We start from the raw sequence: 13760 nt of genomic DNA on the forward strand, positions 1-13760 counted from the left end.
CTGGGCCATCTTAAATGCGAAGCTTTCGAGTTTCCACAATCGCATGTGTCCATGACAGAACTGTGGGTTTTGAAAGGGGTTAATATTAACTGTCGGTCATAGCGCCCCCTAGTGGTGACGTAGTTTACACAGATTATGTGTACAGTCCAATGAGGAGATCTCACTCAAATCTAGTCGGACACCTCCTACACCTTGGTGTCCAGGTGGTGTACTGTACGTTAATGACTTCATCAAATACACAGCAAGGTCAGGTATGCTGAGTGAAGGTCCTCTGGCTCCAACTGGTGGTTGAATGGAAACGTCGCATGTTCCTGTCATTACATGTTATTCTCCATTGGGTCCGTAGGTTGCAGCATCTACCTGCAAATCCCATGAGAGCACCAGCGATGACCTCCAGTCTTTTACCAGAACTCTTAGAAATCTTACACATGAGCAGATCTGTTTGAGACGTCACGTGTTTCTGTGTCTATGCGTAATTGATGTATGTGTAGTGTTTAACACCAGAAGGCAATTTTCCCAGTAGCTGATGGAAGTAGAAAGTTTCTTTAAGCCCATTAAATATGGTTCAAAACACAAAATTTAACACCCTTACACTGACAAAGTGTTGACTAAACAGCACTAAACCTGTAACTTGAAACTTAAGTCACATGTCTCATTCTCAGTGGAAGTCAAGGATGCCCAAACTTTTCCCCTTGGAGGGACAAACTTCTGTCCAAATGGTGGGCTGCAGGCCAAAGCAAATACGTTTGTGATGATAAAATTCCTTTTCTCCGTGAATTCCTGTCTCTACCACTTGATTTCGTTCTTAGTTCACTTGTGTCAAATTGACATCCTGTGCAAAATCCCCCTTCTACCTCAAAATTATGAAAGAAATATATATTAGTGTTCCCATATATTAAAAGAGCACAAATTTAAACATGATTTAACATAATTTATTTGTTTATAAATACATTTTATTTTACATTTGGCCAAATTAAACCTCATGGTGGGCAGTCTTGATATGTAATGTATATGTTTGATTTTTTTTTTTCGTTTTTGCTCCTTTGTGGGGTTTATTATTTATTTATTTGTAAGTAGAACTGGTTTTGTTGGGGAAAAGTAGTTTCTGGAGTTCCTATTATATATGTTGAAGTTCGAAATTGGTTGAAGGAGGTACAACAACCTACTTCCTCATTCCACAGATGTATCCATGGCAACAGCTTCTGCTGTTGTTGACCCCAAGATGGCGGACGAAGAGAAAGCTGCGGCGGTGAGTCCCAAACCAAAGCTACATCACTCTTGCTCGAGTAAACCTAACAAAATACAGTTTCATACGGCTAGGATTAGGCGCTAGTCGAGGACACGAAACATTAGTTGTGCGCACACACATTGTTATTTCGGTTATTTCACCGTGACAGTCTAAAGTAACCTGAAACGGAGCTAAATTGATTAATCCTATAGCTAACGTTAACTTCCCTCGCGGTGTCTAATCCCACTCGTCCACGAACAGAACAGAACAGCTGATTAGGTGTGACGTCAGGCACAGTAAGGGTGCAACCACTGAAATGCGTGGCGAACATTGACTCACAGTTTTAGGTAACATATTAGCGAAAATGAGCATTAGCCCACGCGTGTCATTAAGCTGGTAATTTAACGTACGCAAATGACCAGTGTTGGTTAGCCGTAATCCTCGCTGTTTGAGGACTTTTGGGGTTAATGTGTAATAAAGTGTGACATGATAGTTTATGTTATTACAGCCGTGCATCGTTGCCTCATCGACTGCTGCAATCTACAAGTGAGTTGAATATGGAGTGAAATGTGTAGCGAAGCACTACGACTGCGCATGCGTGTCCACCTGCATACCCCTTTACTTCGGTTGTCATTTGTTTCTTTGGTATCTATGTAATTTTGGACTCGATACAGCATGCAATTCAATGAAACACTCAGATTTGACTAGTTAGTTCATATAGAGGTTTGTTAAGAGTGTCGTGGGGACTGAGCCGTTTGAAAGTATGAAATGAATACATAAATAAATCCAGCTTGCAGCTTTTAGACACAAATTTAACTTTAAATGCAATGGTTGGTCTCTGATACCCATATCTGCAGATGTTGGAATGTCTTTATTTTTTTCTGAACGACTATACCTGAAATACTATACCATCATAAATAATTTGCTCACTTAATTTACAATGAATACCACCAGTAAATGGCTTACATCATATGTCCCAGCTATTTAACCTGGATATTCAGCTCAGCTGATATCTAGGTCAGAGATGATGGGCTGTCACCAGAAGCTTACTTCTATAAACAAACATTGGACAGATTGGGCTATGCAGATGTGTTTGATTACACATTCAGCTCCAGTTAGGGCTGAACAATTAGTCTAAATGCAGTGGAAACTGCAATATTACCTTGAGCAATAATTGCCCAGGCCAAATGTGACTGAATGCCATTCTAAATTAGGTATTGTGTTGCAGAGATATCCAGCCTGCAAATGCTATTCTACAGAAGAAAATGTGTTTGTTGGGTGCAGATTCTCAAAAGATAATATAGTGTCTAGGTATTTCACTATTGAAATATGAATAATGACACGAGAGTGGGAAATCCTTATAATGTTATGAATCATATCACAATTGATATCAGGGAAATCATGCTGTACTGTACCTGTCACAGTACCAACAATGACAGTATAACCCCATCAGATGTATCCGTCAGTCTGAACAGTCCTTAATAGGACAGAATGATTAAAAATGGAAGGGAGTCGATCAGCATAGAGCATAGAACAGCATAGAGACCATACTGACAAATATGACAGCTCTGTGAATTTAACTGAGAGATGGACAGATCCTATTTGTTGTTTCTTGATGTACTAATGTTGAGTTTGATGTGTTTCAGCTCCCAGTTGCTTCAGAAGCCAAGAAACGCCGGGCACCTAAAGGTAGATTAATACAATTAGAGTTAGTGTATCTTCAGTTTAGTTCATTTTTTAATGCACCAACCATTATCTCATAATATTTCTGCCCTTGGCGATCTTTGCAAAACAAGTACAGTAATAAAACCTCCTCCTTGGCTTGTAACTGGTAGAGGGTACAGAGATAATCTGGAATTAATTGTCCTGCAGAGGTCACCCTCATCCTTTTCTCTGGTATGCCTAAAACGAGGTATCTGTGCATAAATCACTTTCTAGTTTCGACAATTCTCTGTGTGGAAACAGGTTTTCAGTCGGCAAATTATAGCATTATTTACCCTTAACTAGTTCCTGGATTTAGCTTTTTGTTTTCCTCGTTAGACCTACTGGGTCAATGTTATGTTTCCTACTCTACTGTAGTGTGCGAAGACCAATCTGAGGAGGGAAATGAGCAGAAATCACTACCTTGAGTGAGAAATGTAGTAATCAAACATAGAAGATTACTTTGGAACAACTAAAAGCTCCATAACTCTACTGTAAGGTATCCACATTTTGCTCATGCATATAAACAAAAAACAACCAGAGGGGGTAAAACATCAAAAATAAATAACTGCCAAATTTTATATACACATGCCACACACATGCACATGGTTTGACTTCAAAGAAAAATACTGAGACATAATAATTAAGATGAATAGCTCAACAGCAAGCACTCTAAGTATAGAGAAAGCTGTGGGGTACTGTGTAAAATAAGGTCACAGCTTTTGCAATAGGTTTAAATAATTGTATGAAGTTTAAAACCTAAATCTGTAATTAAATTTAGATGTACAACCGCTTAATATGAATAGGAATTGATTGGCTGAATATGAGAATAAATGCTTATCAAAAGGAAAGTTTCTTTCATGGTAAAACTTCTTAAAGTCATTTCTGTTCCATTCTCTCCAAGTGTCTTTTGATCACAGCATGTCTCCCCTCAGCTCTTATCCCCCTTTAACAGATGGTGGAAGCACACACAAGGCAAATCTGCCTTAGCATTAGCTCGATGAACTATAGCAATGAGAGATTTCCACCATGTTTGGATGAAGTTTTCCATAGGACTATATTTAGGAGACCTCATGCTGTGCTCTTTTTTTTCCCTGGAGCTTTTCGACTATTCTCTCTTACAGTAGTTGCAGGAGTACATGTCACACATGTATCCCATCTCAGCTCTCTATATCTGCTCGGCTTTATGTGTGTGGACTCTGGAGCTCCACAGGGCTGCAGCTGAAACCCAGAGACAAGAATATTATTGCTGTCTCAGCAGGAAGAAAGCGGATTTGGTGGCTACAAATAAGGCCATTCTCAATCTTGACAAAGCAAACGTGTGATGCTCATAGAGCTCCATACTCTGCGATGGAGAGGATTTCTGAGCAGCAGTTTGAGGACTGAGGCTCCATTTCTAGCTGCTTGAAGCACTGACAGATAACAGTAGGAAGCTTAAGTGTAATTCACACTGTATTCTTAAACAGGCAGTTCATCAGTGATATTCCCCAGTGTCAGCGGCAGACTCTAAGCCCAACGTTTCATTTCACGTTCTTATTTTTAGCCTCAGAGGAAGGTAGTGGCTGCAAGATAACAGGATTATTGGAATCAAACTTGCTTGAATTGGAGTTACATTTGTTTCCTCGTGAAATGAAAGATGGCTCTCCTGCGAGAAAAGGACTCAGAGCAATGTGGCACTGCTCTTGAGGTTACCTTACCCTTTCTAATGCTGCCATTGTATTGTGCTGCTCATTCCTCCAGCCCCCCTCTGTCAGCCTTTCTTTGTAGCTTCTCTGTTCTGACACATACACCGGGCTTGCCTGATACATTGTTGCCCCAGCAACCAAGAGCATATCTCTACCTGCTGAAATGTTCAAAGAAAGAAAAAAGAACGTGTGTAACAAAAAAACTTGCTTACGAGGTGACACTTAGAGCATGGCTGGTGCATTGATTATAGTTTAGCCTGCGGTTTTTGTTAACACCCATGATAACTGTCAGATCAAAGAGTTGCTAGTGACTGCAAAGGAGGTTGCTCTCAGCGTTAGTTATTCAGCTGTCAAATTAAGACTGTGTAAATTAAAAATAGACGTAATTCCCTAATAGTCTCTGCTGCCTGTTTGTAAGTAAAAACTAGCTAACAAGCTGAGACTTAACAATGCGCCTTGTGAATTGAGTCAAATGTAGCTTGTGGATTTAGGTTGACGTGTTGCATCTGCGTTAACCGCCAGCTGTGGGACCTGCTAATGACTGCAGTAGAAAGCCACTTTGAGGATTAATCACTCTCAACTAAATAAGACAGAATCTGAACAGTGACAAGTAGTGAGTTTAAAAGTAGCCCAGATTTTGAAATTACACTAATTTTATTATATAACTGTCTTCCAGTTCCAGAGCTTCCTATTGTGGAGAGGAGAAACTGGCTCATCCATCAGCACTATATCCGCAAAGATTATGACACGTGCAAGGTAAAGAAGCCTCATCCCTCCGTGCTCCCTGTGGGCCGCTGTGTCGTCCACTTTTCTGTTCAACTGCCTGTTGTATAATAATTCATATAAAGCTCAGGATTACCTACACCTGATCCACCTGTCTATTCCGATATGAAAGAGGCTAACATCTCAACATGTCCATGTTCTTGTATTATTACAATACTCCCCAATGTCAGTTGGGAAATATAATTTATGGCATACTCTCATCGAGTCGAGATGCTTGAAAGATTAGTGGCCTCAGACATGCTAACGCTAGAATTGACAACTTGTGTGTCCCTTCAGGAATTGAGAGTGATCACAACAACATGATATATAATTATGTATTCACCACTGCAAAATAATTCACAAAATACCATGGACTTAAAAAAAAAGAAAAGAAAACAGTGTCCAGGTCTGGAAACGTTTTTGAATACAAAATAAAGCTTGAAAATTTTGGAAAGACCTTTTCAATATTCATCACAAGTATTCCAGTTAATGTGGTTAAATTCAGATTTACCCACATTCAGTTAAGAAGCTCTTTTAATTAATATAGATTTATTTTAATATGCGATTATGTCATTTTGGGCGGCACGGTGGTGCAGTGGTCAGCACTGTGGCCTCACAGAAGGTTCCAGGTTGGAGCCCCGGCTCCATCACAGGATCTTTCTGTGTGAGTCTGCATGTTCTCCCTGTTCCTGTGTGGGTTCTCTCTGGTACTCCAGCTTCCTCCCACAGTCCAAAGACATCAAGAGGGGACGAGGCTGATTGATACTCTAAATTGACCGTAGGTGTGACTGTGAGTGTGAATGGTTGTCTGTCTCTATGTGTTGGTCCTGTGATGGACTGGTGACCTGTACAGGGTGAACCCCGCCTCTTCTGGGATAGGCTCCACCCCCCGTGAACCTTTACAGGATAGGTGGTAGAAAATGGATGGATTATGTCATCTCATACCACATGGCTTGTATAAATTTTAGTTAAATATATGATTGTAAATTATTTTCTGTCATTTTTTTTTCATGCGTAAACAGACATTTCAGAGAATATTAGTGAGAAGCTTAATGAACATCGTGTGAACTTGGTGAGAGCTTGATTTGATCTGTAAAAGTTAGGCTTTCACATTATGGCTGTTTGTCCCTCTGCGTTCATGCAGGCAATCATCAAAGAGCAGCTGCAGGAGACCAATGGAATGTGTGAATATGCCATCTATGTTCAAGGTGAGAGGCCTGCTCTACACATGTAACATGCTTGAGTTTATTTTACAGCAACATCTCGTTTAGATCCCATAATTCAACTCTTTGGACCACTTGCTGTTCCTTGGATTTTTAATGTGCTTTTTCTACTTCCTCCTGCAGTTGAAGTTTTCCTTTGTTTGTCTTTTTTTTTTCTTGCCGCAGCACTAATCTTACGTCTTGAGGGCAATATCCAGCAGTCCCTGGAGCTGTTTCAGAGCTGTGCCATCCTTAATCCCAGCAGCACTGACAATTTGAAACAAGTGGCCAGATCACTGTGAGTTCCTTCTCTAGTCAACAAAGAATGTGCAGCAACAACAGCCAAATCGTGAGGAAATGATGGCAGCGTATATTGATTGAGGATGCAGTGATTAAGACGGGTTCATATCTCATCCGTTTTGTAGGTTCCTGCTGGGAAAGCACAAAGCCGCTATTGAATTCTACCATGAAGCTGTGAGGCTCAACGAGAAAGACTGGGTAAAAGAAACCTACCACTCAAATACTGAAGTTCATACAGGAAAGGCATCTTGTAGTTTATTTTTATGACATTTCTTTCAATAAATTTTCTCCTCATTTAAAAAAAAATGGAAATGACCAGACTGAACCTCAGTTTGTTTGCCAATTTGAGAACATCTAGATGGTTAAACTTTCTAAATTATTCAGAGCTGCTTCACTTTGAGGCCCAACCAGAGCTGACTGAGCTGTCGGTTAATCAATAAATCACTATATCTTAATACAGCAAGTCTGTTTTATTCCCACGGCTGTGAGTTGCACTTCCAAATTGTGAGTTCAAATGGAGCCAGTTCGAAGGTTAGTTGTACCTGAGGAGAAAGCAGTGCATCACAACACACATCAGATGACATAGTTTCATGTAGACTGAAGGTTCCTCCCCGGATGTAAAATCCTTCCTGGAGCATTTTCTCATGTCACATCATTGTAAAGGTGGGATGAAGAGCTGTATATGTGCTTCTTCAGATACCACGGAGGCCGGGGCTGGTAAAGCTGTTAACATGATCAAATTTGACTTCCAGCGCTCGTGTAATAGTGTTGGGAAGCACATATGTGGGGCTAGATAACCTTCTACTACTGATTCATCACAATTTAGCAGTGCAGCAAAATAACTGTGTGGGGTTTTTTAATGTTAAAATGTAACCTGCCCGATAATTCAGTACCATAGCATCAGCCTATCTTCCCTACTGGCTCTGGGGAGCGTGGCAAATAAGCGTATTTCCCCAAATCATTAGATTGACTTCAGCAACTATCCTACTTGACTGTCTTACGTATAGTTTTTTTTTTTTTTTCTCACTTCAGGAGATCGCTCATAATCTGGGGGTGTGCTACTTCTTCGTCAAAGACTTCAAACATGTGAGTTTGCCAGTTTAACCAACTGTCTGCTGCACAGGTTTGACTCGGTCCACACCGATGGGATCGTTTTGATTTTCTGTCTCTGTCAGGCTGAGGAGCATCTAAACTTGGCGCTCCAGCTAAACAAACACGACAAGACGTTCATGATGCTTGGCAAAGTACATTTGCTGGCAGGAGACACTGATAAAGCCATCGATGTCTACAAGAGGGCAGTGGAGTAAGTAAAACTTTCATGTGGACAAATTCTAAAAGGCACCTTCTGCAATAACACACGTTTCTCAATATAAACCAAATGATGAGGTGATGTTTGTTTCATAACTGTTAATAATTTTGTTGCTTCAGCATTGTGTTTTTTCATGTTGGCGTTTATTCAAGAGAATAAAAGTTCTGGTCCTGAAACAGATTGTTGTGGAGGTGGCGGTGGGTTCCCCCTCCCTCTGGTTCGTCTGATGATTTCCACTCCTTTGAGCTCATTTCAATAAGCTGTTCGCTTTCAATCTACCACAAACTTCCAGCCTCGCCACATTTTGACCTGAGGGCTTTTTTTCCATTCGATATAAATTCTGTTCATTTCCACTTCTATTCACATGTTGAATATTTTAACGTTAGGCTGTGGTGTAAATAAGGAAATGACATCAGTGCCTATAATGGAGCTCATTATGGCTACCTCCTGTTGGGGGTAAATGAATTAATCAAGTGCTCCAATACTGGTAGTGCTTTAATGAGGTGTACGAGTGCGAGTCCTATTTTAACGCTGATCTGCCTTCTCCCCACCATCTTTTACTTTGAGCGTCAACGTCCCCCCACAGGTCATAATTAATACCCCACCATTATGCTGAATCAGACCCTGATTGAATAATCAGCACATTCTCTGAATATAAACTATGTTTGCTCAAGAATAAGTGCAGGCATTAAATGTAATTACGGGCATAGATAAAGTGACATTTTTCATCGGGAGTTGTCTCGCTCTCGTTGTAGATTCTCTCCAGAGAATACTGACCTCCTGACGACTCTCGGTCTGCTGTTCCTGTCGGTGGGTCGGACTGTTGTCTATGTTTCCTTTAAAATAATGTTTACATAAGAAGTACATTAAAATGATAACGTTTATTAACATGAAGGGAAGAGGGACATTTAAGTGCCAGACGCATAACGGAATCAAAGTGTCATTTATATTTTAATCTTTTTTGGCAGCTTGGGAAATACCAAAAAGCATTTGAGCACCTTGGAAACGCCCTCACGTTTGACCCCAACAACTATAAGGTATGTGCTACCTGCATGAACACGATGCTGTGCTATGATCTCATTTTTCTATCAAGCCGCCTGAAGGCAAAGCAGTTCAGACTACAAGGTCATGTGTCTTTCATCATGTGGAGATTCAAAGGGTTCATCTTCCTCTAATATCTCTCTAATGACTGTTTGGGTTCCCAGGCCATCCTGGCTGCAGGCAGCATGATGCAGACCCATGGGGACTTTGATGTGGCCATGAACAAGTACCGTGTGGCAGCGTGTGTTGTGCCGGAGAGCCCCCCCCTCTGGAACAACATTGGCATGTGCTTCTTTGGCAAAAAGAAATATGTAGCTGTGAGTAATATTTGTGGATTGTCTACTTCAGTCTGTGACTTACAACCCATAACAAATGAATAAGAAAACATTTAGAAATATTTAAATGGTGTTCTATGATTATTTTTTGCTCGATTTTTTTGGAACGTAAATGGCAGCTTTGCCACTGGGGGGAAATCCAACTGAACTGGCAAAATGAAAGAGCCACCGGCTGTTTAATATCATCTCAACACCAACTTTGAAGCTGGCCTTTAATCTTTCTACAATAGTATTATATATCACTTACAGCCCAGACCTTTCACACCCTGGTGTTGTGAGCAGTGCATTATAGTGTAGTGTAGTGTGTGTGTGTGTGTGTGTGTGTGTGTGTGTGTGTGTGTGTGTGTGTGTGTGTGTGTGTGTTAAATGCCAGAGGCAATGTCGGCTGTGCTCCAAACTACCTATTGGATCATAATTTAATTAATATATTGCTGTGGACTCCGATCTCTGTGTTCCTGACCTGCTTTATACATGTTATGTTGTTCTGAGTACCCATGTTATTGAGGTACTAGCTGCTGACTTCTCTCTGCGTCCCCCTCAGGCCATCAGCTGCTTGAAGCGGGCCCACTACCTGTCCCCCTTTGATTGGAAGGTGTTGTACAACCTGGGTCTGGTCCACCTGACCATGCAGCAGTACGCTTCAGCGTTCCACTTCCTCAGCGCTGCCATCAACCTCAACCCACGGATGGGCGAGCTCTACATGCTGCTGGCAGGTACTGCAGCACAGAGACTGAGGATTGATGTCGGTCTTTCAGGTTTCTCACAAAAACTGTGGTTTCAGTTGGTGCTGACGCTGTTGTGGAAAAAAGTTTCATCGCAGTTATTATGCACAACATTGCAATTTGATAAACAAACGGTATCTTGTGTGCACTTGCTTGGTTATCCAGAATAATGCACTCAAATCACTGATCATATTTAAAACGTTTATCTCTCAACTCATACAAACTAGAAATTAAATTAATAACAACAACAAAGTCACCTGAGAAAAAGCTGTTCAGCAGTATTTGTGCAGTACTGTTCAAAATAATAGTTGACTTCTTTTGCAGTTGTATAATCGCATCTCAAAGAGCACCAGAGCTTATTTACTGTTACATAGAAATGAAAAACATTGGCACATTGGTTGTTGTTTTTTTTAACCTGTTGATGACTTTTATTCGATTTCTGTCTTTGAACAAACAGTATTTAAGTAAAAGTTGGCTCTTTTCCACTTTCTAACAGTGGCTCTGACCAACTTGGAGGACGTGGAAAACGCCACCAGAGCGTATGAACAAGCTGCGACTCTGGACTCGTGAGACTTTGTCTTTTCTTCTGTTTCGATCGAACTATAACTGTGTGTGAGTCTGTCCAGAGATGCTGAATATGTTGTTGTCCGATAGATCAAACCCTCTGGTCAACCTGAACTTCGCAATCTTCCTCTATAACCACGGCGACAAGAAGGGGGCCCTGGACCAGTATCAGGAGATGGAGAGGAAAGTCAACGTGCTGAGAGACGGCAGCAGCAGCTTTGAGTTTGATTCTGAGGTACAGTAGACGCCATCATTAATCTCTCAAATCGGTTCCTGAAGCCGTGACCTTTGCCCTGCTTGTCCCAGCTAGTAGACATGGCACAGAAGATGGGAGCTGCCCTGCAGGTGACAGACAGTCTGGTGTGGACTAAACCATCCAAGGACTCCAGGTCCAAATCAAGCTCAGGAGCAGCCGCCAAAGCCCCCGGAGCCCCTCTTGGCACCAACCAAGCCCTGGGCCAAGCCATGTCCTCAGCTGCCAGCTACAACAAGAACATCCAACTACCAGCAGGTGCCTATCAGTTAGTAATCTTGAGTCAGGTTCTGATGAGAAATGTTGGTGAGCAGAAACTCAACAGGAAGTGACCAGAGTCCAGTTTTCTACCAGCAGGGCAGATGAAGACTCATTTCACAGTCTGAGTTATCTATAATAAAAACACAAGATTTTCCCAGCGTGTTCTCCCAGCTTCTTGTCTGCGCGAGTGTAGCAGATTGAATAAATGGACTAAAGCAAAATGGAATATGTGGAAAAAAAGAATCTTACCTCCATTCAGTATAAATTCCCGGCAACAAAGAAATCAGTGGTGTGGAAAAAGGATATAAAGGTAAAGTAATAAATTCAAGGCTACGCTGAAATGGTTGTAGCAGCTTACATCCTTCAAAGGTGAGTGCTTTTCTCCACCAGAGCCCGTGGGCTGTTTTCTCCCACTTATGTTTACAAATAACGCCACAAGTGTAGAATAATGGACCCCCACCCACTGAAGGACAGTTTCCATAATGACACCCCTGCCAAATTGTCAACTCCCTGATATTCCACCAGTACTAAAAGTCACTTCCTGAGTATGAATACATTTATATTCTTGCAGACGGATGGCAGCGTCAGCAGTACTGCAGTTTGTAGCCTGGCAACTTCCAGCAATATTAAAGGGTTTAGTAACTCAGTGCATTAATGTTTATGATGGGGGACAATGACAAGGTCATGGCTGGCGACCGGGATGGAGGCCACACTGAAACAGGAGACCTCACTTGCCGGCTCCAAGGGAAGATCGGCAGGAGAGAAGTGTAAAGTGCAGTAACTGCCTCTCATGATTAGCACTTGGCGCTAGCAGCACCACTGGCCAAGGGTCCTGAGTCCTACTACAAGTACCTATGAGAGTCGGAAAATTCTAGCAACATTCAAAGTTAGAAGCTTACAAATAAACCTTTTGTATTAACATAAGCAGTTATAAATTGCACATTTTGAAATATTACATCTCTTTGAGAGGAAGATTTTAATTGATTCTGTCACTAAATAACAAAAAGGAATTAGTATTGGTTAATTAACTCAAGTATCATTGATCCAATGTAGTTTGCCCTGTAATATCATCAAAGCCTCCCCGACCTGATGGAGTTCATTAACCCCTCCCTCTTGATGTGTGTTTACAATTTCTCCAGGAGTTTCTCAAGGCCCCTCCATGGACCCAGAACCTGATGTGGGGAAAGCTCCCAGCCCACCCTCTGATCCTCCAGGTTCCCCGGAGCCGGCAGAACCAGAGAACCCCAAACCTTCTAAGAGGAAGTCAAAAGTGGAGGAATAAATTGGGGTGAAGCCTCTGCCCTCATCTGACAGCTTTGTCTTAGATCACTCTCATGTTGTGAGCACTGAACAAGCTATTTGTGGTCTTCTAGCTCGCTGTAGTTAGATTTGAAGTGTACGTTGTGCACCAGGTCTGGTTCCTTCCTGCCTCAGGTGCCCTCATTTATTTCAGGAGAATTAAACGGTTCTTTTTTTCTTTTTTTTGGAACATTTCAGTGTGTGTGAAAGCTTCGGTGTTCAGTTCAGTTTCAGCAGATATTTTGGTCTATAGAAGTCTCTTATTTGACTGAAGGGCACCATTAGTGGATGAGCTCAGCAATAAAAGGTACATGAGGGATTTGAGTGTGTGCGTGTGTGTGTGTGTGTGAGAGAGAGAATCTGTGCAGCTATATAAATGTGAAGTCACTGCTGCGACAATCACCGCGACGTTCAAAGATGGAGGTTTTAAGAGTAGTTCCAGGCATCACTTGCTTGTATGATAGGGGTCATTTTTGAGAACAGAATGTAAATAGTGAGAAGTCATGCTTTTATATGTGTGTAAATGTTCTGATTATATAGAGGAATGTATTTAATAAAAAATAACTTGAGACTGGAAGCGGCTGTGTTGTTTGCTGTGTGTTGTGGTGTTTGTGGCCACACACATCCTACCAACAGGGGACAGTGTTGTTTAAGAGCAACGCACGTCCAACAACATAACTTCATTCTGTAGACGTGTATTCAAGCGTGGTGAAGCCTTGAAGGAAAGATAAATAAAACCTTCTGCTCAGACAGTTTAAACTGCACGTGAGCTCCTGAGCACCACAGATGCACGGCGTATCTGGAGATCCAGAGTTTTGATGACCATCAGTCCACCGAAGCAGGAAACGCTGCCGCATGTCGACTTATTACAGCTCCTGTGATGGGATTTAGGGTTCCGTCGGCAGAAATATGTATCTTTGTTGTGTTTCACTCTTGGAACAAAGATCTTCCACAGACGGCCACATTGCACCACCATGTTTCTACAGTAGCCCGGAGCAGACAAACCAACAACCGGTTCTAGAGAGGGGCTGCATCCGAATTGTCAAGTAGGTCGGATCGTAGGTCTCAGTGTAGGTCGTAGGCTGTCCGAAACCACAA

General features: G+C 41.7%; 1 protein-coding gene across 1 annotated transcript; it reads left to right on the top strand.

The window, feature by feature from the left end:
• The first annotated feature begins 1074 nt into the window (after positions 1 to 1074).
• On the top strand, positions 1075 to 13239 carry bbs4 (Bardet-Biedl syndrome 4). The gene is made up of 16 exons (XM_086193597.1): positions 1075 to 1249; positions 2875 to 2917; positions 5291 to 5370; positions 6521 to 6584; positions 6765 to 6876; positions 7004 to 7076; positions 7911 to 7964; positions 8054 to 8181; positions 8943 to 8997; positions 9156 to 9224; positions 9393 to 9545; positions 10105 to 10276; positions 10782 to 10851; positions 10940 to 11084; positions 11156 to 11360; positions 12503 to 13239. Exons 1-16 carry the CDS (start codon positions 1190 to 1192, stop codon positions 12643 to 12645), a joined length of 1626 nt encoding a protein of 541 aa, XP_086049723.1. The 5' UTR covers positions 1075 to 1189; the 3' UTR covers positions 12646 to 13239.
• Positions 13240 to 13760: the final 521 nt, after the last annotated feature.

The sequence above is a fragment of the Aulostomus chinensis genome, chromosome 2, assembly GCF_037954235.1.
Source record: "Aulostomus chinensis isolate RoL2024-O1b breed Wild chromosome 2, RoL_Achi_v1.0, whole genome shotgun sequence".
In the NCBI taxonomy this organism is placed as follows: Eukaryota; Metazoa; Chordata; class Actinopteri; order Syngnathiformes; family Aulostomidae; genus Aulostomus; species Aulostomus chinensis.

Excerpts from the sequence above, each read along its gene's own strand:
- bbs4 (XM_086193597.1), top strand. The coding sequence starts at position 1,190 with ATGGCAACAGCTTCTGCTGTTGTTGACCCCAAGATGGCGGACGAAGAG. Across the intron at positions 8,182-8,942 it reads GTCTACAAGAGGGCAGTGGA|ATTCTCTCCAGAGAATACTG; the intron begins GTAAGTAAAACT and ends CTCTCGTTGTAG. Across the intron at positions 8,998-9,155 it reads TCGGTCTGCTGTTCCTGTCG|CTTGGGAAATACCAAAAAGC; the intron begins GTGGGTCGGACT and ends CTTTTTTGGCAG.